General features: G+C 35.2%; 2 protein-coding genes across 4 annotated transcripts; one reads left to right on the top strand and one right to left on the bottom strand.

Annotated features, from left to right (window-relative positions):
* Nucleotides 1-504: 504 nt before the first annotated feature.
* LOC127970542 (FHF complex subunit HOOK interacting protein 2A) lies at nucleotides 505-11,856 on the bottom strand. Of its 2 annotated transcripts, XM_052573150.1 has the most exons (18): nucleotides 11,735-11,819; nucleotides 11,548-11,653; nucleotides 10,167-10,245; nucleotides 9,905-10,074; nucleotides 7,559-7,663; nucleotides 7,360-7,482; nucleotides 7,018-7,266; nucleotides 6,734-6,930; nucleotides 6,132-6,246; nucleotides 5,929-6,005; nucleotides 5,626-5,818; nucleotides 5,251-5,423; nucleotides 4,233-4,376; nucleotides 4,028-4,118; nucleotides 2,987-3,130; nucleotides 2,478-2,618; nucleotides 2,071-2,174; nucleotides 505-1,881 (listed from the first exon to the last, which is right to left on the bottom strand). In XM_052573150.1, exons 2-18 carry the CDS (start codon nucleotides 11,590-11,592, stop codon nucleotides 1,770-1,772), a joined length of 2,262 nt encoding a protein of 753 aa, XP_052429110.1. In that variant the 5' UTR covers nucleotides 11,593-11,653; nucleotides 11,735-11,819; the 3' UTR covers nucleotides 505-1,769. The 2 variants fall into 2 exon arrangements, with proteins under 2 accessions (XP_052429110.1, XP_052429109.1); XM_052573149.1 differs by having other exon boundaries at nucleotides 11,548-11,856.
* Nucleotides 11,857-14,770: 2,914 nt separating this feature from the next.
* On the top strand, nucleotides 14,771-21,266 carry LOC127970596 (zinc finger FYVE domain-containing protein 21). Of its 2 annotated transcripts, XM_052573236.1 has the most exons (8): nucleotides 14,771-14,943; nucleotides 16,150-16,200; nucleotides 17,248-17,416; nucleotides 17,793-17,868; nucleotides 17,964-18,055; nucleotides 19,568-19,618; nucleotides 20,007-20,137; nucleotides 20,589-21,266. In XM_052573236.1, the coding sequence occupies exons 1-8, from the start codon at nucleotides 14,818-14,820 to the stop codon at nucleotides 20,622-20,624; spliced, it is 732 nt and encodes a 243-aa protein (XP_052429196.1). In that variant the 5' UTR covers nucleotides 14,771-14,817; the 3' UTR covers nucleotides 20,625-21,266. The 2 variants fall into 2 exon arrangements, with proteins under 2 accessions (XP_052429196.1, XP_052429197.1); XM_052573237.1 differs by lacking the exon at nucleotides 19,568-19,618 and having other exon boundaries at nucleotides 14,776-14,943.
* Nucleotides 21,267-22,785: the final 1,519 nt, after the last annotated feature.

Here is a 22,785-nt window from a genome sequence, read left to right as displayed (position 1 = left end):
TTTTTCTAAATAAATGCAAATCTTTACTCGATGCCGCTTTAAATATACTCATATATTATGGATGGAAAGTAATGATTGCGACACATAAATCTAAACCCTGTAAAGATTGTTAAATCAAGCCAAGAAGCCAAGGCATTGTGAGAAGGCCCTGGAAGCCAGCCGTCCAAAAAGAAAATAAAAAACCCAACCCTACTTCAAGCTGTGCCCCTTCTTTGCCAAATGTACACGATGTGCATTTAGAGCAGCACGTCCTTTACAAAGAGCAGAAGCAGATGAAGAGAGCAGCCTGATGAATAACACTATTGCTGGTATAATACCACTCTGCCACATAATGCAAACATACAATGTTAAAGATCCCTTGTAAGGAAGCAGCTAAACTCTAAACCAGCTGATCGTTTCTGAGCTTTAAAAGGAATAGTTCACCTAAAAAAAAAAAATCACCTTCGGTCATAATTTACTCACCATAAAGTTGTTCCAAAAGTGTGTGTATGTATATATATATATATATATATATATATATATATATATATATATATATATATAACATTATTTTTGCTAACTTAAAAATCTCAAATAAATGTATAATATTAAGTCTTCCTAATTGTACAACATCTCTGTTTGAGAAACAGACTGAAATTAAACTCATTCACTGAAAATCTTGACTTATGAAATTTTCCCTATTAGTTCACACAAATCTATAACAGTTGCTTTAGAGAACTTGGTATAAAGAGCACAAATTAAAAGAATCATTTTTAGGAAACTTTTTGTGTCCATCACTATTTCAGGTGCATCCATTGCATGTTGTTTCATAGAAACTATTGGGTTTCAACAACATCAGGACATATACAGTACATTATTATTGTTTTGTTAGGTGAACTATTCCTTTAAAATGATCTTTTAAATCTATAATAAATATGTGATGATACAGGATGAAGGACACAGCTATTGTCTAGCTGAGACCAAGGCACACACACAACATGTCAAGTTTAACACCTAAAATGATTTCGGAACACTGTCAGGAACATAAAGGATGAACAGCTCTCTGGGCATGCACCAGTGGAAACCGGTTTGAGTGCAAATGTGCCCAATCACAAATCATTCCACGGTTCACTTAAAAGAAAAGTTGGCAAACGCTACCAGAAAAAAAAATAATAATAATAATAATAATGTGGATTCACTTAAAATTTTAGTCATTTTCTGGTTCTCCAATTATTCAAACGCAGATAGAATTTGAATCCTCAATTATTGTATTTTTAAATTATGAATTAACTTGTGTTTCATCAGCACTATTTTTCTCTGAGGAACAGATTACAGATGACAGCATCTCTGATACTGCAAATGACAGATAATCATTAATAATTAAATATTTAATTTAGCAGTCAGCGTTTTTCTTTTTACTTATTGTATGTTTTCATTACTTAAATTGAATTTAAGTCCATTTTGTTTTTGTACGTTTGAACCTAATTTTTTGGCATTAAGTTAGGAGGTTTTAGACTTTTTCCTTAACATGTCAATGCTACAAAATCCTCTCCAGATGGGCAGTTCCACACGAATCACATTTCCCATTAATGAAATTCTCCTCTCCGGTGCATTTAGAACAGTACGCTCAGTCAGAGTTATGGAAACATCCCAGAGATAGCGCGAATGAAACATCCTTGAATGCAAGTCCTGTCGCAGGATGAGTGCAGTTGGGTTTGTCGTTCCTGTGCCATCCACCCCCTTTCATCTGTTATTCATCTGTTTGTGTCCTGTGCACAGTGGCGAGAGGATCAGGGGGAAGTGGAGGCGGATGCATGGAACTTCACAAAAGCGATAGCCGCGAGCTCTTTGCAGAACTCCTCCAGAACAATCACCCCCTCGAGCAACGTCACGTGATCAACGCTGTAGGACAAAGATGAACCTCTTTATCACAGATACTCAGCAAAGAAATAATCTATTTTGAGGCTACACAATACATAAAATGTTCATATAGTGAATCATGATATAGTCACATTGCTTTAAGATTAATAAACATTGATACCGTTTTATGCATCTTTTGTGCAAATACAAATACATGCATCTACCCCTTACCTCATCCCCTCTGGCTCAAGTCCCAGAAGTCTCTTCCTCACCAACAGGAGTTTAGGGGTGAAATCAGGAATGCGGTGAGTTCTCAACATCAGATCGCCAACCACCTGATCAAAGCATCCATATAAACAATGGGATTGACAGTCTAAGAGGTTTCTAAATAAAAAAAATATCATCTAAATTAATCCTGTTAGAGTCAGTTTCATTTAAACCATCCAACGACAATCTAAAATGGTCATTGCCGAGTAATTATATAATGCTGTATGTTAACATACAGTCTAACGGGCTATATATAGCAGTCCATTAAAAAGAGCAGGTTTGATCTTTGAAAACTGCAGAGCTAGGATCATTTTTGAGTGGCACTTATTGTGTTGACAGTAGTGATTCAGTGTGGACGACAGTAGACGAACCCTGACGATGACGGAGAAGAGAGATCTGCAGCCCGGCGCCAGGTTAATGTACGGATCCAGCAGGTACTCGTGAAGATGAGCATGAGGCAGCAGAGACAGCTTAGACAACACAGACGTCACCTGCAGGTTAACATCATACGGCTGGAGGGAGACAGAGAGAGAGAGACATCAGCAGGACATCCAACACTGACCTTAGGATTGCTTAAAAATAAAACATATAAACTATGTAAATGAAAGTGAATGAGCCCTTAAATGTAAAATCATTTACATAATTGTGCACTATATTCCATATCTTTTGAAACTCCATATATAGATAGATAGATAGATAGATAGATAGATAGATAGATAGATAGATAGATAGATAGATAGATAGATAGATAGATAGATAGATAGATAGATAGATAGATAGATTTTGGATATAGCGCATTAGTGCAGTTGCACTCACAACTTTTGTGATTCCTTTTTATCATGTTGTCACACATATCAGTAAACATCTTAGGTTCACACACCTGATCGAGGATTCGCCCCATTCTGTCAAACAACACTTTGAGGAAGTGTCCTTCGAAAAAAGGACTGTCCAGATTACACTTCTCAAAGGGTTTTGGACTGCTACGCCAGTCCCACCTCTGACAAACTCCACAATAGTCCCGAAACTGTCAACATACAACCAAATACAAATTTAAACTATAAATTCATAATGATTTATGTAATATAATAATTAATTTATAATCATGCCACTGGTTGCCAAACGTATAGATTCAGTCCATTGATGGTGACAATGTTAGTATGTTGCAATGCATGCTCATTTGTATAGAACCACAAAACCTTTTTTAATTTATCATAATACATCTTATAATACTTGTAGCACACTTTTATTATTTTATTATTTTATGTATGTCTGTAAACCCTCAACTTAATTCCATGAATAATCAAAGTAATATATAATAAATAATCAAAGATTTAAGTAAAATAAAAATATTATATACAAAATACTGTATTCGTAACACCAGAGTGCTGATTTTATAATTTCTTAAATCTTATCATTATCTCATATACATTTGTGAACCTGGACCACAAAACCAGTAGCACAGGTATATTTGTAGCAATAGCCAAAAATCACTAGGATATTAAGTAAATATATTGTTCCATGAAGATATTTTGTGAATTTCCTACCATAAATATATCAAAAATAAATTTTTGATTAGTAATATGCATTGCTAAAAACTTCATGTGGACAACTTTAAAGGCGATTTTCTGAATATTTAGAATGTTTTATTTCTTGCAGTGTCTAATAGCTGTATCTTGGCCATATATTGTCAGATCCTTACAAACCATACAACAATAGAAAGCTTATCTTTTCATCTGTCAGATGTATAAATGATAATAAAAAATACCTTTATGATTGGTTTTGTGGTCCAGGGTCACATTAGTAAAATCATGTAATTATCATGTGGTATGAGAGCTAATTTTCGTGAAGCATTGGTAAAGTAAAGCTATGGAATATATCAAACATTCACTATTTTTTTCTTTTTCTTGGATTTATTTCTCACCTGTCTGTGTGCATCTCTTAAGTAGGTGTCATAGCCTGTGCCCTCAACCTGATAGGATGATTTTGCCTCATCAGGCACCAAACACAGGAAACTACAAGAAAAGTACACTACATTTTCATCTGGGAAGTTTTTATCTCATCACAAAATGATAAATCTGGCACATCACAGCTGGTCAGACGTGTCATGGAAGGGTGTCCTGCAGTACCTGTTAACTATTTTGTGGACCTCCGTCTTCCCATCAGGCTTAGTGTGTTCTGTGCTTGGTGGTGGAGAGCAGCTTAACCAATCGGGGCTGGAGAGTCTGTTATCAGGGGAAAGATCGGAGAACAGCGGGTCTTCTTCAAGATCTCTGAGGAAACAAAACAAAGAGATATGTGTTTGATCCGTGAAGATACACAGGAGATTATCTAAGAACAAAAATTAAGTATAGAATAACAGAATAAAGAATAAAGCACCACTACAGCGTATTGCTACCATAATATAGTTTTCATAAGATAGTCCCATTTATATAATACTATGGATTCATGTCAAGCACATTTTTGATAAATTATACTCAAGCTATTCAGAAGAATTGTTACTAATAAATGCAACTACTTCTTGAACCGTTTTTTTTAAATGCTGTTATCAGCAATCTTCTCCAATCAAGACAAAAGCGGAATCAGAATGAATGTACTATTGCTTGCTCGTTCATTTCTCAGTGCATGATATGCTGTTGTATTGTTCATTCATTTAAAAGTAAAGTGTGTCAAGCAGGTTTTCCCAAACCCAGTGATCACCAAACCGATAATTCAGTCTTAAATTCAGTGCATTGGTCGTGATAATGTTGGTATGTTACAATGCATTCTCAAACAACCAGAGCATTGTTACAGTGTCACACAGACTCAGTGTTGAAGTTTTTAGGGGAAGTCACTCTGCAAATGGCTTAAAATTATAAATTATATTAAGATAAAAAATTATTAATCTGAATTAAAAGTCTACAGATAAAACACAATGACACACCTCAACTCTAATTACTCAAGATGTCTAAATCCCTTCACCAACAGTATCATTATACAACATCCAACATCCAAAACACATTTCAAAAGCATCACTTTGGTTGACTTGCAATTGAACATTATTCATTCAGAAATTGCAGGGCAATGAGTTCATCTTCATCCTGCATGTTCTAGAACCACGCAGACGCATTGATCAGAACGATCTGGAAGCTCAGCAGCAGCTCTTACACGGCGTCATGCAGTTGGCCGTTCTCCATGTGCTCGCGCTCCTCTCGTTCCTCGGGCTGCTTGTTCTCCATGTAGTTGCGTTCTTCCAAGCAGCGCAGCACCAGGTTCTGCAGAATGTGCTGACATGGTTTCTGCAGCAGATGCTCAAAGAGCCGTAGGGTCATGATGCTTATCTACAACCAGAAATACATGAATATAAAAACAGCGGCAGAAGATCTATAAGGAGGTGTCCATCCAATGATAATATGTGACTTATTTTACAGAGACTTATCTATAGATTCACATAAATATTTCTATTTTCTATAGAATTTAGTTTAATATAGTCTAAAGAGGATGAAATGCATCGATTAATGCAGTTATGGCAGCCAGGGTTACCTCATCTGACAAGTGGTCACAATGTTCTATGAGTCTGTGTCTCAGGGGATGCTGGGTAATGCCTGCAGGTGTCTCTGGTCCAGTTTCCTCCCCCAACAGGAAGTAAACGGTCTCCTGGAGCAGGGCTTCTGAAGTCACCTGTCTGATGATCCTGTTTAACAGGGCTGTTGAAGTCAGAATGCCAACCTCTGACCTGGAGTGAGTCAAAAATGAGAAAGTACGCAAACATGTATGTGAGAAAGGAAACAATCTGCAAAGAATGTGAGACTAGTAAACAACCCTGAGATAGCCTCCATAACTTACGTTTGCATTAGCTGAGGCTCCATTACGGCAACAAAGAACCGCTCTCTCACGGCCCGAGCCAGAACTGTAGCAGCCGTCTAACGTCACAGAGGAGCAAAACACAAACATGTTACAAAAACTAAAAAAATATCCACTTATATGTTCTTGCAGCTTATAGACAGACAGTTTAAGCATGACTTGGTTTTTGATTGAATTGTCTTTACCTTCTGTGCCTCTTTGATGAGCTGATCACAATAGTCCAGCCACGACAGGAAAGAAATAAGTGCACGTTTGCCTGTGAAAGCTGCACCATCTTCTTTCAGATTATACACATCCAACCTACAGATACACACAGACTCTCAATAAACATTCAAAACAGTTCCATGTATCTTAGGCTACATGGTAAATATTCATAATATGTTTGTGATGACTTTGCTGGCAATAAAAATAAATCATCATCATAATGATCACAATGATCTAAATGCATTAAGCAATAGTACACCTATTTTAATTGTTTAGTCTGTGATTTCAATTAAATGTAAAAAACAGAAAACATGCATAAAACGTTATTTTGTATGCATTTAACTTCTTTCATTAAACATTTTAAATCGAACTGGTAAGAAAGTCTGTTTGGTCAAAATATATAATAAACTGTAAAGATAGATCATAATAATAATACTTATTATTATCATATTATTTATATGAATACATAGAAATACAGGTTAAAAATATATGTAAAGTAAAAAATTAGAAAGAGAAAAGAAAAGGTGAATTTATTTTAAGTATTAACAATACACCATAAGTATTGGATTAGAAAATGATGTACCCCCAGTTTACAGACTCCACAGTTTCGATGTCAAGAGGGTCCATGGACTGGGGAAGGGCCCGGTAGAATTGTGCCAGCCGGTCCGTGAGAAGTTGACTGAGTTCGGTGTTCTCTGTGAGGCATTTGGCTGCAGCTGGCTCAGGCAAACTGACTATCAGCATCAGACCCTCGCATGCCTTCACCACAATACGCCCATCCTGAGAAAGAGACCAGATCAGTTAATACTCACAATCAAATTGATCAGGCTGGCCTGTTTTGTGTCAGAGACCAAGAGCTGCACTTACTGGACTCTTAGTGAGGTTAAGAAGTGAGCTGACTAGGTTGTAGTTGTCGTTGTTTGGCAGTGTAGTGCGGACGGAGGATGGACTAGCTTCCCCTGGGCTGGTGGCTTGACAGGCTGCTGCTTCTTTGAGTGCAGATGTAACCGGACTGGGATTTTGCTTTTGGTTCTGTCCTGTATCAGGAGAAGATGGATCCTTTTTCACCAAATCAGCTCCACCGTCTTTAGCAGCCTCCAACTTTTTATTCTTATTCTGGAGAAACACATGAAGACAAGCCAATGGGAAATATATAGCCACTGTGCCTATACGCTGCCTACACAAACAAATGCCATCTCAATCACTCACTTCAAGGAAGAAGTTGACGAGGTAAGGGTCCTGCTTCAGTTTGGCACAGACAGTACACAGAAACTGGATCTCTTCATTCTCTGTAGGAGCAGCCAGAACCTCACCACACAGGCGGACCAGTTTCTGAGGAAACAATCAAATTTGAGCCATTTTCTTACATTTAAAGCGCAAAAGAGTTTAAAACTGTAATTCTGATCACCTGTACAGGTCTGTGCACGTTGATGTGAGGCAGAAGTGGTTGGCGGATTCGACCCAACAGCTTGGTGTAGAAACTCAGAACCTGCTGTTTCATTCCAGGAGGGCACTAAGGTATTAAGAAAACCATTTAGTTTACAATCATTTAGTTTACACCATTACACCATTCAAAAGTTTGGGGTTGTTCGATTTTAAATGTCCTTGAAAGAAGTCTCTTTCGTTCATCAAAGCTGCATTAAGTCAAACAAAAATCCAATAAAGCAGTTATATTGCAAAAAAATTTTAGTACTATTTTTTATTTTTTTTATTTTATTGATTACATTTTTTTGATTTGCTGCTAAAGAAACATTTATTTTTAACATCAAAGTTGAAAACAGTTGTACAGCTTTATATTTTTTTTGTGTAAAGCATTACACAATTTTTTTTAGGATTCTTTGATCAATAGAAAGTTAAAAAGAACAGCAGACATCTTTTGTAACATTATAAATGTCTTTACTGTCACCAATTTAATGTGTATCCTTGCTGAATAAAAATAGTAACTTCTTAAAAGAAATAAAATAAAAAAAAATGACTCACCCCAAATGCTATAACGGTAGTGCACACAATTAATACAGTAAAGTAGGCAAATAAACAGTCAGTAGGCAATGTTTGCAGATATCGCATAAGCGAATGGGTTAACAGTGTCTTAGAATTTTTTTATCTCAAATGTGAGCAAAACTGAATACTGCTATAAAACAAATTAAAATAATGATATGTTATTTAACCTGTTAACTGTCACTCACGTTTTTGAAGATAGACATGAATGTGCATGATGCAAACCTAAATATTTATAATTCATGACTGAAAACATTTTGTAACATGATTTTGATGTACCATTTACATGGTAATGCAATGTCTGACTTTAAAATGGGTTTTGAAGGATGAATTTTGAGATTTTATGTTTTCAGTCGATATATAACTTGATTTAACTATGATTTCTAAAATGTGATAGAGAAAAAGGCAACGAGGAAGTCTTTTTTTTAAACAAAGGTCAAAGCTCCTTTTGTAATGTAAATTTCTGAGGGTGCACTCTTGTCATAAATTCATCTATTACTTTTCCTACATAATTTTTAACAAAAAATATTGGTAAAATATATATTTGGGAGTCTTAGACCTTTCCAACGATATATAGTTTGTCAAGATTAGATTAGATTTGATTGTAATATAGTATAGTCAACGTAGGTGTCCGGTATACGGGACGGGGTGACATTTAACAGGTTAAATGGTAAAGTATTTCTACATTATTGTAGTATTCCATGTATCAGATGTGCTAAAAAAAACTAGTCACATTTAAATCTAGACTCAAAACTCATCTGTTTAGCTGTGCATTTATTGAATGAGCACTGTGCGATGTCCGAACTGATTGCACTGTAATTTACATATTCACTGTATTTTATGTAAAATCATTTCATATTTTTAAATGTTTTAAATTCATTTTAAATAAGTTTTATATATATATATATATATATATTGCTTGTTTTATTTTTTTTAAATAATTTTTCTTCATGATTTTTACTTGTATGTAAAGCACTTTGAATTACCATTGTGTACGAAATGTGCTATATAAATAAACTTGCCTTACCTTGAAAGAAATACATTTAAACACAGCTCATCAAATCAGCATTCAGAATTAGAAGAACTATACATTTTTAAACAATCTGAACCAAAATACTTGTTGAAAAATACAGGTGTTATTTAGCTAATCAACAGTCAACTCAACCCATACCTTAGAACTGCATTGATTCTCATTTAAATTACAAAAATAAATGAAAAGTTACAGTATGACAGTTGTACATAACGAATTAGTCACTTTCTCAGCAATAACATGCAGTGTGAAGGTTCGTTAAATCGGATTGGGACGCTTTGCATTCTGTTTTACACAGCCAGCGGTTATTTTACTAACGAGACAAAGCAACTGACAGTCTCTCTTACTAAACATGACTCACAGTAAATGAGTAGGTCTCTACTGGCCACACGATTTAAAATTTAAAATAGTCTCTTTGCTCTGTTCCAAAACCTAGTCAGCTGCCCGCATAGACTTAAATAAAGAAATAAATTTTAAGGCTGCAATCTTAAGTATTGCATGAATGTAAATGTTCCAAAATTTTGCTAATGGAAAAAACCGTACTGAAACAAACTTGAGTGTGCGAGAGCTCCAAATTGATCATTTATGATGTTTAATTTCAGTTGATGCATAAGAAGGTTTTTGATCAGAGCCTTCTAAAAAAAAAAAAGCAATCAGGTGACATTCCTAATATTTACAAGTCTGCAACTGATAAAAACCAGCACTAATTCGAAGTAAAGCCCTCACATCTGCTTTGCCCAGGGTGTAGAGCGTCTCCAGGATCTTGTGATGGAGAAGATACTCCATACAGGGTCCCGTCTCTCCTGACTCTCTCTCTCTCTCCTCCTGGGTCAGAATATCCAGCATCTGCTCCAGGTGTGAGGGAATGTTGGTGTCTGTCACTGGGGCTTTGTCATCTACAAAAACATGAACAGAGGATGATGACATATGGTTCTTTGATGTAAAAAAAAGGCCAATAAGCAAGACTGACCATCACTGCATCTCTTACCTGAGGTTTCTATGTAATAATGTGTGATGGCCTTCCAATGATAGACAAAGTCTTCTTGCAATGGCAGTGACGGCGCAAGCTGAATAACAAAACAAAACACATTAATGTTTATGCATTTGACAAGACGCTTTTATCCAGAGCATACTTTTTTTTTTCTTCTTCTTTTTTTTTTAGCATGTGTGAACACACAACCTTTCGCGCTGCTAACACAAAGCTTTAACACTGAGCCACAGGAACAAAACACACATAAAAAATAAAATAAATGCCTACTACATGATATATGTATTTTTAAAGCAACATAGCACATGTGTGTGAAACACTGTGTTACAATAGTGTATACTAAAATTGCCCCTGAAAGATGTGGAGATTTACATTTGAAGGAAAAAAAAATTGAAGGTCACTGTATTAAACAAACAAATAAAGTTTCCTCTGCAAATGTTGCTTTTTCAAAATAAAAACTTTAAAACTTTTTGTTAGTTACATTTAATTTTGTTTTTGCGGAATTATTAGCTGTTTTAACTAATATTGCCTTAATTTCACAAAATGATGTCACAAAATTGATTATGAAGAGGAATCACTAACATTTCAAACAACAAAAACGTCACAATATTTTTCAGAGTATCTATTAACGAATAAACCTAACAAACTTCTTTTTGAGAAACGTGTTTCATAAAAAGAGTCCTTGAGCGATCTTTCAAATAAATGCAAACTGTGTTGACATTTTACCATCTAATGTTATGACATAGGACACTGTGCATGTGCATTAACAAAATACACAGTTTTTTATTTTGTCGGGGAATTTGAACATACATAAATGTGTATACGTACATTTATATGTTATCATATAAAGTCACATGAAAAGATATTCGTACATTTGTACGCGTGTCATAGTAACAGCTGTTTTGTTTACATCCTGCAAATGAGCAGCTAGCATGCTAACTAGCTAACGCTGATTATATAATGTGAAATGTACATTAAACTAATCAATACATTTTAGAAAACGTTATAAATATCACTTTAAATTTAATAAACTCTCAAAACGTTCGCGTATATGAAGACCTTTAACCAAAACCAGCCGAGAATTGCGCAAGATTTAGCACAGCTGCTAAAATACAAAGCAAACAAAGGCTTAATATGTCCCCACCAATCATAAAAACATAATAAACGACAATCGAGCGGAATTACACCCTTAAACATACATGAGGATACCATTAAAAGAGCTTCAGATGTTTTGTCTTTGATCTGTTATTACATAAGCTGTTAGCTCATGTGTTTGGCTAACAGGCCTTCAGCACATCAACACTAACCGATTATCAATATCTCATTTTCCTAGTCAAACAGTCATTCAAATACGATCAGATGAAGTTTTAGAAGCTCTTACCGCCTCGACAGCGTGCTGCAGGATGGAGGTGAATTTGGAGAACATGTTGTTTTTGGACAGGAGGAGTTTTGCTCTGGAGATCTCCTCTCTCTTGCCTCTGCTCCTTCTGCGGTGATCCAGATTGAATACTTAACACTAAAACACACTTGAATACATGTATACAGATAGCGTGCTAGTGTGTATTTACATTTGAACGCAGGTTGAGAAAAACACGAACTTCTACACTGCAATAATAATATTATGGGTTTGTGTTTTTAAGGCCACGGTGGCACTTTCTTTGCGCTCGAACAAACACTGAGATCACTGATCATTTTTGCCAGCGCACATCAGACCCCGGCAAACTTAAAAATATTAATAACAATAATTAATAAATAAAATACATAAATCGATTTTCATTTACGTTATATTGATATTTCATTTTATTGTAGATTTTAAAAGCGTTGAGAATTGTAAAAAGATAAAAAAGAAAAAAAAAAGAAAAAAGGACAGCACCATGGAAGTCGGGGCATGCACAGTTCTCTGAAAATGTCACACATTTTTTGTGTACATTATTGTTTTCATTGTTATCAATAATAATACTTATAATAATAAAAAAATAACAAAAAAAAAAAAAAAAAAATCAAGAGGACTCTTATAATAAAATCAGGGAATTGTTCGCTGAGTGTACCGTCAACTTTGTAAATCACAGTTGCCGATATATATATATACGGTATATCTAAAATATGTTTTTTTAGTATTGGCTTATTTGAATTTTTAGCTTTGCTTTAATCTGAATAATTTTGGCATTCAGAATTATTATTATTATTTTTTAATAATATACTAAATACTTTTTCAGTCCACAATACAAAAAACTTTAAGCTAATATTTAAGCTATTATTTTTATTATTCTGGTGAGATGGAGGACTCTAATGCTGAAGGTGTGTGTGTGACCATAGACATATAAATACCTAGACGCCTCATTGGCCGCTTTGAGCCGTTGCCGCGATACGTCAACGCGTCCGCCATGTTAGTGAGGGCAGGCCTGCCTTAAAACAAATGAAAGTAAACGGGGGAGCTGCGGTTTTTACTGAATAAAAACACCATAACGTTCTCACTTACCAACCAATTTCAGAGGTTAAAAAACAGTAAAAAAAACAACAAAAAAAAAACTTTGCCTCCAGTTGTTTAGTAAGGTTTGGAAAATTATTAATTTTGTCTCACTTGATGATTTCGTTGATTTTTTCGGTTTACAAATCTGCTAATTTAGTATAACTGTGACATATTCATGTAATGTAATTTGAATGTACATTACATGACATGTAGTTGTTTTATTGCTTTCTCTGTGTTCAATCGCAACATTTTTCTTTCTTTTTTCTCTCTCTCTCTTTCTTGTGTCTCAGGTCAGAACACAGCCCATTCCCTTTGAAGTACTTGGATAAAACCTAATTAATAAATATTTAAACACTAATAATTTACTATCGTTGAGAACATTTTATAAAACAAGTAAATACAAATCACACACTTGAAGTCTGCTTTTCATTTTGATAGCACTTTAGCCTACAGAAGAATACAACAAATAATAACACGTAACTGATGAGGCTATGGATCCAGTGAAAATGAAAATATCCACTGATACAGTGCACAGTAGAAATATAGTAAAAGTGATATGTTATATTAAAAAAGTATATGTAGTACAACTTAAAGTAAAGTGAATAATATGAAAAGCAAGTACAACGGTACAATAACATATGAGATATAATAGATTTATTAAATTCTATGTATAATATGAATAATACCATAATAAATAACTGAACAACAATAGGTTAATAATAGCAAGAAGAATATGTAATATAAAGGGTGGAATAATACAGAATAGATAAAAATGAAGAATAAATTAATAGTAAAATAAAGAGTAAAATAAAAAAAATTGAAATGTAATTTTAAAATACTAATTATTAATCAAATTATGACACAACTACTGACACAACACAAAAATATTGTGGACATGAGTTCCAAATTGTGTTTAATTAATGAGCTCCTTAAGTATAATATATACATGTACTCACACACACACACACACACACACACACACACACACACACACACACACATATATATATATATATATATATATATATATATATATATATATATATATATAATAGAAAATCCTCTGAATCAATCTCAGCTCAAGAAACACATTTTATTTAAGTTTTCAGTTCTGCCTTTCTCTGGGAATAGAGTGGTTTATTTGTGAAGACAAAACCTGACTAATAAACATTAATTCCCCATTGCTTCCCTCAAGATTTTCTATTTTATTCAGTTAATGAGTCAAATAATGTAAAATACTTGACGATGCTTGACATTTTGTTCTATAATGCACATTAAACACACTCATGCAGAAAACACACATTTTGAAACAGTGGTTTGTTTTTCCATGTATGTTGGGCGGCACTTTAGGGCTTGTTCGCGACTCGGTTGATTCAGATCAGCACGGAGTCTGTTCGCGACTCGGTTGATTCAGATCGGCACTTCGGAGCCTGTTCGCGACTCGGTTGATTCAGATCGGGACTTCGGAGCCTGTTGGCGACTCGGTTTATTCAGATCGGCACTTCGGATTCTGTTCGCGACTCGGTTGATTCAGATTGGCACTTCGGAGCCTGTTCGCGATTCAGATCGGGACTTCGGAGTCTGTTCGCGACTCGGTTCAGATCGGCACTTCGGAGTCTGTTCGCGACTCGGTTGATTCAGATCGGCACTTCGGAGTCTGTTCGCGACTCGGTTGATTCAGATCGGCACTTCGGAGCCTGTTTGCGACTCTGTTGATTCAGATCGTCACTTCGGAGCCCGTTTGCGACTCTGTTGATTCAGATCGGCACTTCGGAGCCCGTTTGCGACTCGGTTGATTCAGATCAGCACTTCGGAGCCTGTTCGCGACTCTGTTGATTCAGATCGGGACTTCGGAGCCTGTTCGCGACTCGTTGATTCAGATCGGGACTTCGGAGCCTGTTCGTGACTGGGTTGATTCAGATCGGGACTTCGGAGCCTGTTTTTATTATCGTGTGACGGTTTGTAGGTGTCCAATCTGTCGATGAGTCAGTTATGTTTTCTTCTGTCCTGATGTGAGAGTTATGAGAGTTGCCCGCTCCGATATGGCGGCGACGTTGACGTGCGGTCGAGCGGCCAATGAGGCGTCTAGGTATTTATATGTCTATGTGTGTGACTGTCAGTGCTGCTGATGTCTGTGCTGTTCTTCTCCACAGCAGCAGCTGCGCACTCATAAACACAAACATGTCCGCGGTGCCTGACGGCAAGAAGCTGGTCCGGAGCCCGAGCGGACTCCGCATGCTGCCGGAGAACGGCGCTTTCAACAGTCCGTTCTCCCTGGACGAGCCGCAGTGGGTTCCGGACAAAGAGGTAATGAATATTGATCACAGATTATGGCTATGATGATGCCGTGGTTGTTCAGTCTCTGTCTTTGGGCGTTGTTTGCTCAAGGCACCAAGAGCCAGTGGAAAATATGTTTGTAAGTTTCTCAGATGGTGTTATAAACAAATAAAGATTACCAGAGTTGGATCTTTGTAACAGATTTGATCCCAGATGCATGTAAATGAATGCATAGCTGTGGATTTCATAATGAGTATATGAGCGAATATCCCCGACTCTGGGCAACCCCAATCTAAACTCTCCATATGGGGAAATGTTTGGGGCGTTTGTCATGAAACAAACTTTGTGCAATGTTTCTGTATGGCCGAAAAGCGACTGTCAAATATTAGGTCACGCCCACTTGTTAATAATATTCGGAGATGCTTAAATAATCTTATATAGTATATTTAGATTTTTTATTTTTTGTCATCATTGACTCGCCATTACGTCGTTCCAAACCAGTATGAGTTTCATTCTCCAGTTGAACAATTATTATTATTATTATTATTATTATTATTATTATTATTATTATTATTATCTTTTGAAGAATGTTGGTAACCAACCAGTTGCTGATAGCAATGGATACTATGAAAGTCAAAGTCCAGTTTTCTTATACTTTTTTACCCTTTAAATCAAAGTTTGTAATGGTGTGATTAAACAAAAATGAAATTTTATATATAAAAAAAAGCCCTATGACAAATAACGCACAGAAGCAAGGCTGCTGAAAAGGTGGAAAGGCACTGTTGACCTCATTAAAGTGATACATACCAAGTTTAACCATGCTTTACTTGGTCTAGATAGAAGATTGGAAATAACTTTACATGGGTTTAGCAAACAATTTACCTCACTGAAAATTGTTATGTATACTGATCTTCGTGGGAGGAACACAAAGGTGTAGATTATGTAAGCATGTTAATTAATGACACAGCTGCTCATGCTATTAAGGGCTGTGTTGGCAAGAATATGTATTAAATGCTTAGACATCAAATTTTGTTCAGAGAGGAGGTTTTTTTTTTTTTCTTCTCTGTTTAAACAGTCTGGTTTGGATTGCTGCAGTTGGTGTCAGATAACATTACCAAAACGGATGTTTTGCCACACCTTTCTTATGAAATGTTATTGACTTGCGCAACATGTAGAGTTTGTGTTATAAAGGCGATTAAAGAATGTAGGTTATTTTTCATTCTTATCCTCTCTTAGTGCCCCAGATGTATGCAGTGTGACACTAAGTTCGACTTCATCACCAGAAAGGTAAGCTGACCCATCATGTGTCAGGAGTAATCTCAAGTGACAGCTTGAGTCCCCGTTTAATATGAATTTGACAAGTGGCTGTATTGTTGCTCATAAGTGGATGTCCTAGTTTTATTGTTGGTCTTTGTGTGTAACTTTAGAAAATCTGGTAACAAATGGGATATATTGATGGAAAAATAGAATTTCACATTTGTCATGTGACAATTTGAATAATAAAAAAAAAAAAGATTTTTTTTTTTTGTGTGTATATGCCTGTATGTGCGTGTCCCTCATTTTGGTAATTGCCTCATTTTGTCACAGTTCAACCAGTTTTATCACATCCCTACAATAACGCTACCGGCTTCAGATGTGTTTGTATGTGTGAACGGCCCTTTTCCTTTTTGAGTGTCTTCCTTAAGCTTTAGCAGTTTCAGTTTTTTTTTTTAATGCCTTTGTTTTTAGCTTTGCAGTAATATGCCTTTGCAAATTTTCCTTTTCTGTTTCCTATTTTCTCCTTTTTTGCTTTCCTGTTCTTCCTGACTTTGTCTGAATCTCTGTCTTTGTTGTTATATGATAGTGTTCTGTATTAAGGCTTAATTCAGTCCATTATATATATATATATATATATATATTAGTTCACATCAAATTGTAAAATCCCCTTTCTTCAAAGATAACATTTTACCAACTAACCTTACAACTACATGTCAACTACCAATCATTAGTGACCATGATTTACAAATTCCCATACTTTTATTTTGATTTAAGTCATATCACTTATTTATGATTGATAAAGGGATAGTTCACCAAGAAATAACAATTCTCTCATCATTTATACACCTTCATCTTGTTCCAAAACTGTATGAGTTTTATTTCTTCTATTATGTGCAAAAGAAGGTATTTTGAAGATTGTTGATAACTGAACAGTTGACTGTAGCCATTGATTTCCATAGTAATTTTTTTGTTTTGAGTAAATGATGAGAGAATTTTCACTCTTGTACTGTCGCAGTTGTGTGTTTGATTGAATTGTGTTGGATTTAAAGCACTAAGTGTTTCTTCTGTGTACGTCAGCATCACTGTCGGCGCTGCGGTCGGTGTTTCTGTGATAAATGCTGCAGTCAGAAAGTGGCTCTTCCCCGGATGTGTTTTGTGGATCCGGTGAGGCAGTGTGCGGAGTGCAGCCTCATCTCACAGAAAGAGGTGGAGTTTTACGACAAACAGCTTAAAGTGCTCACTGCCGGTGGGTTGAACAAATACATACTCAAATGCTTTTAACTTAAAACCACTGACACACTTATAACCACTTTTCCATTCGCAGACTCATTAAAGTTTATGATTTTGATAAGCAAAGGCCATGGAGAGTGTATGCATGTTACGTAATTTACTTTAGTGTACACTGACTTAATGATTGATCCTTTACCTGAGACTCAACTAAACTGCTTCTGGTATTGAGTCACTGTGTTTGCATGAGTGTGAGTTTGGCAAAGGTTGTTCTGATGGAATCGGGTTAATCAAATGTAGTGTGATGAGCTTTTTTATTTATGTTGAAGATGTTTTCAAATACATTAAGTCTTTCCACCCATGACCTTACGGCCTTTTATAACCTTGCACTGTAGGAGGAACTTTCCTGGTCAGAGTTGATTCCTCAGAGAAATCAGAGACCATGGTCTGCCGTTTGTCCAATAATCACAGGTATGCATGTAAGAACCCACAGATGTTCCTCTTTCAATGTGACCTATCCTGTCTTGAATATCTCTCTCCCTCTCTCTCTCTCCTTTCCCTCTCAGATGTCTCTTCCTAGATGGTGAGAGTCATTTTGAAGTGGAGCTCTCTCGTATTTCCACTATGCAGGTGTTGACTGAGGGCTCGACCCCAGGAGGTGAGGCTCTACGTGGACAAACGTTTCACAGCAATACAAACATTGTTTTTTTAACTATTCTCTTGACACTAGCCAAATGTAATGACAAAATCAGGAGCAAAAACACATTTGCTAGCCCTGACTACAAAGTTGTTGATGCTAAAACCCTTTTCTGAAAAGTTACATGACATTACTTTTATGCATCTGATCAATTTTTTTATACAAATCAACCTAAACTACTCTTTAAAAGGTCAGTACAGTTTTTAAAATACCTTTGAAATAATCACCATGCTAGCCAAAACTTCATTTGCTGCATTTAAAACACAGTCAGAACGGATTATCTAAAATAACTGTGTTCTATTTGAATGTATTTAAATATATATATATATATATATATATATATATATATATATATATATATATATATATATATATATATATATATATATATATATATATATATATATATTTCCTGTGATGCAGTTCTGAATTTTGAACGATTTTAAACTGAAATCATTCTAATATGCTGATTTGCTGCTCAAGAAATATTTGTGATTAGTATAAATGTTGAAAAGAGTGCTGCTTGATATTTTGGCGGAAGCTTTTAAATTCGAATGAATCAATTTTAAAGCACTGTTGCTAAACAATCAATCCAGGTAGACTTATTAGCTGTCCTCAGTAATCTAGATGGTTGTTTTAGCGAGTACTGCGTCTGTCTGGGAAACACACTGGCCGCTTTTATAGAGCATCATTAAGTCTTCCTATTAGATTGTCATAAATTACTTATAATGGACATCTTTTCCAGATGCTCAGAACTTCCTGTAATTCTAATCCATAAAGACTTTTACTCCCTCGATTCTGTTTCAGAAGAAAGTGAGGTTTTAGCATGAATCTGGACTAGTAGATATTCTTGCATGTAGATATAAAGGAATATATAATATTATGAGCTGAGATTTATTTTGTTAATATCATATTTTAGGTGGACAATATGACCTGATCTGATACTGATAATATGATAGAGAGAGATTCTTTGAAAGCTTCACATATGACACTTTAATCTTCAGATACTCGCATAAAATATACAACCGCTGCACTGATTTCTGCTTTAACTGATTGCTGATGGCTATTAACATTGCACAGTAGTACTGAGTGAACTTTATTCTATACAACTGACATAGAAACAATATACTTTGGCCCCAGTCATTTTTTGGGACACTTAAGAATGGCATTGCATTAGACATAAATTATCAAACCTTTCTCTAAACTAATTCACATTTCTGAATAATTTTGTACTTTTGTTTTGCTGTGATTTTAAAACTTCCAGGTGATTTTTCAGGGATGTATGAATTCAGTTCACCTTAAATTCACACAAAAATGCCGTTTAGATATTTTGTAATTATATGTTATCTGACTTCAAAAACGTCTTTTATATAAGCTTTGTATGATGCATACATACACTTGAATACACTCTTATTTCTTTCCTTTTAACGTTCTCTTCTTTTCTTTAATTTCCTGGTTCTCTTCTGCGTTAAGAGAAAGATATATGCTCATACACAAGCTTGCTGGACAGTCAAATATCTGAAGGTCAGCTTTCTTCTTTATCTCTCTTTTATTTTTCTTCTTCCTCGTCTAAAATATATGCGTTTTAGTTTGTTTTTCCTTGTTGTTCCCTTCATACGATGTAAGTAACGTTGCATGCACTCATTTCCTGTGACATGGCTGTAAGTAACAGTGTCAAAGCAAGGCAGTCTAATGAACGGCTGCATGTGCATGTTTATTGTGATGGTCCCTCAGACTTCTGGTGTTCAAGACCTCATGATATTCATTCTTTACCCATCATTTATGTTTGCTGGATATATTACATTTGCAACTTGCACTTAAACACCGTGTTACCGTCACATTATGTGAATCAGATCTGATAAACCCATATCTTTGTGTGCAACCCCACCACTGACCTTTGACCTGTTTTTAGGGGGTTCTCTTCGAGCCAGTGGCATGGTGCTTCAATACAAGCCACCAGGATCTCAGAACCTACAGGAGCTGCACATGGACACTGCCGATGACAAGCGCATCGCGTCTGCCTGGCTTGCAGCAATGCATAAAGTAGGTGTGAATAAAGGAGTGCACTGCAAAAAAAAAAAAAAAAGGATACCTTAGATATAACTGCAGTAATTGCATTTATTCATTTTTTATTTTATATTCCAAGCAAAAAGCATTGTGAATATATTCTAAATCTTATAGTAGAATTAAATAAGTCTCTTTAAAAAAAGCAGAAAAAAAAACACCTTGCCTTAAATAAGTCAATTTAAGGCAAGTCAGCCTTAAGTATATTCTGTTTGAATAGGAAGAAAATCTCCAAAACTGTTATTTTAAATATTATTTTAAATAATATATTTCAAATCAGCAGTGAAACCTGTTAATAATGGTATCACAGCAGTGGTAATATTAATCAGCACAATATCTTCCTTGCATTATTCTGTCCCTGGTATCACACAGCCATAGTCATAATTAATATGACATTATATTATGTTTTCTATTCCCTGTTTGTCTCTAGGCTGCCAAATTGTTGTATGAATCAAGGGACCAGTGAAATGCCACCGTGCTGCAGGCCGAAAGGGATGGACAGAACAAAATGGAGGAGAGAGAGAAAGAGAGCAAAACCAAGTATTGTGTGTAATTCAGTCTTACATGTACTCTAAGATGCTTGTATGATTTCTATTCAATCTTTTGCTTCTATTCCCTGTCGAGACAGACTGGATTTACTTACAGCCTGTCTGTCTGCGCCAAGGGGAGGACCAAGTTTTCCGACGACTCTTGTGCAATATGGACACGTATGATAATATAGAAACACCATTTAACAGATGCTTTAAGTGTAGTCTCACCTATAAAAGTTTTGTAAACAAAATATATTTTGTCAGATATTCTTATTTTAACACAAAATGTTGTGTATCTACTTTTTACTGCCCAAGTATTTACAATATGCCGTTTCTTCTTAACACATTTGAAGCACTTTTAAAAATTGTTTTTCCAACACTACAGCATGATGTTTCGGGTTTCATTTGTTAGTAAGATGTTTGTGTCTGCAGAGCAATATTTCCCTTCTTCTTTTTTTTTTTCTTTTAGAAGATTGCCTGGACTCATATTAAACTTTGTTCTAGGTCACCAGGTTTTGTTTGCTAGGTTTCAATTTTCAGTGTACACCAAATAAACATCTTCAGTCCACTACTGACAATTTTTTGTCTGTGCTAATTTGCATAGTTTTTAATTCAAGATTAGTTCTCTGCTAAAAGTACATTAGATTAAATGATCTATCTTAGTACAGTACTCATGCATTCTTGAAATCTAAAAAACTATTGGATATTATCATTTTGTATAAATATTCATCTGTTGCATAAATATTTTTTTTGTGTGTGAAAAATGATACATTTAATTTTTGTTTGTGATGCAGAAACATCCTCTTTGCGACAGATGGAAGATTTCATTCTTCTTTCTCACAGGGCTGCAGAGAAATCATCTCTGTTCTCATGAAGGACTGCTGCTGCCCTCTTGTGTCCTGTACACACTAGACCAGAAACTGAAGCTTACGAAAACAAGAACACTTACCATATTACCACAAACTCCTTGAACTTTTATGCTTTTCCATGTTTATATAAAAACTTACATACAGCAATGGCACAGTGACAGAAATTACACCAAAAATTCATCTTTTAGTGTCTTATTACATATTTATTTATTATGCATTTAATAAATAATGCGAAGTATGATTTATTTATTTCGGTGTAAAGGCGTGAATAATGACTAAGGTTTTTAATGTTTCCTATGCATATTTTTATTTATTTATTTTTGTGTAGGAATGTATTTTTATTTATAATTTCAATGGAAAATGGCACTGCTATTCTGACCCTCCTGATGACTGTCCCAAGAATAAAGCTTCCCACTTGTTGAAGATCAGGAATATAAACCGGTAGATCAGAAAATAACCTGGTGTGAGCACAATCCTGAAAATTTCCACATCCAATGTAGAACCTGAAAACACACATAGAAGGCAAATAAATTGTGATGTATTGCAGAGTATTTATGGGCCAAATACTCCCTTCCGGGTGTTTTACAATTGTTTATTTATTTATAAAAAAAAAAAAATAATTCTATAGTATACAGTTCATACTACAATACACATGAAAACATGAGACACGAACAAAAAGCCAAAATAAAAATTATAATAAAATGTATACCAAATACACATACAGCTGGGTGACTAACTTGTATTGTGTCTGCTGAAAACCATAATGATTTCTTTTTATATAATATATTGTAATTATTCCAAATTAGGTACCTATGGTGAGAAAATATATGATTATACAATACAGACCAAGCCAGCAACATATGTTTATGAAAGCAGGATAAGCTTAAAGGAATTTGATACATTTTGTAATTGCAAATAAAGACAAATCCAAGACCACCTAATAAAAAAAATAAATAAAAAAAAATTAGTTCTCTCTTCAAAAGCAGTTCAATCAGTGTACTGTTTGAGTACATGAATTACTCCGGGATATTGGTTTGTTTTATCTCAGAGGGAGTGTCAGACACATTCAAAAAATGAACAGCTTAAGTCATTTGTGGATTAATGCATATTGCAGACGCAAACCGTTTAAAAAGCTTCAGTTTGATTTGATGAACTGGTTCAAAAAGATCTGGTTACATCGAATGATTCGTGCGCGAACCGGATATCACAAACTGATTTGTTTTGAACT

Source organism: Carassius gibelio, chromosome B13 (assembly GCF_023724105.1).
Source record: "Carassius gibelio isolate Cgi1373 ecotype wild population from Czech Republic chromosome B13, carGib1.2-hapl.c, whole genome shotgun sequence".
Classification (NCBI taxonomy): Eukaryota; Metazoa; Chordata; class Actinopteri; order Cypriniformes; family Cyprinidae; genus Carassius; species Carassius gibelio.
The sequence above is the reverse complement of the archived record's forward strand: the minus strand, read 5'-3'. Positions and strand labels throughout refer to the sequence as shown.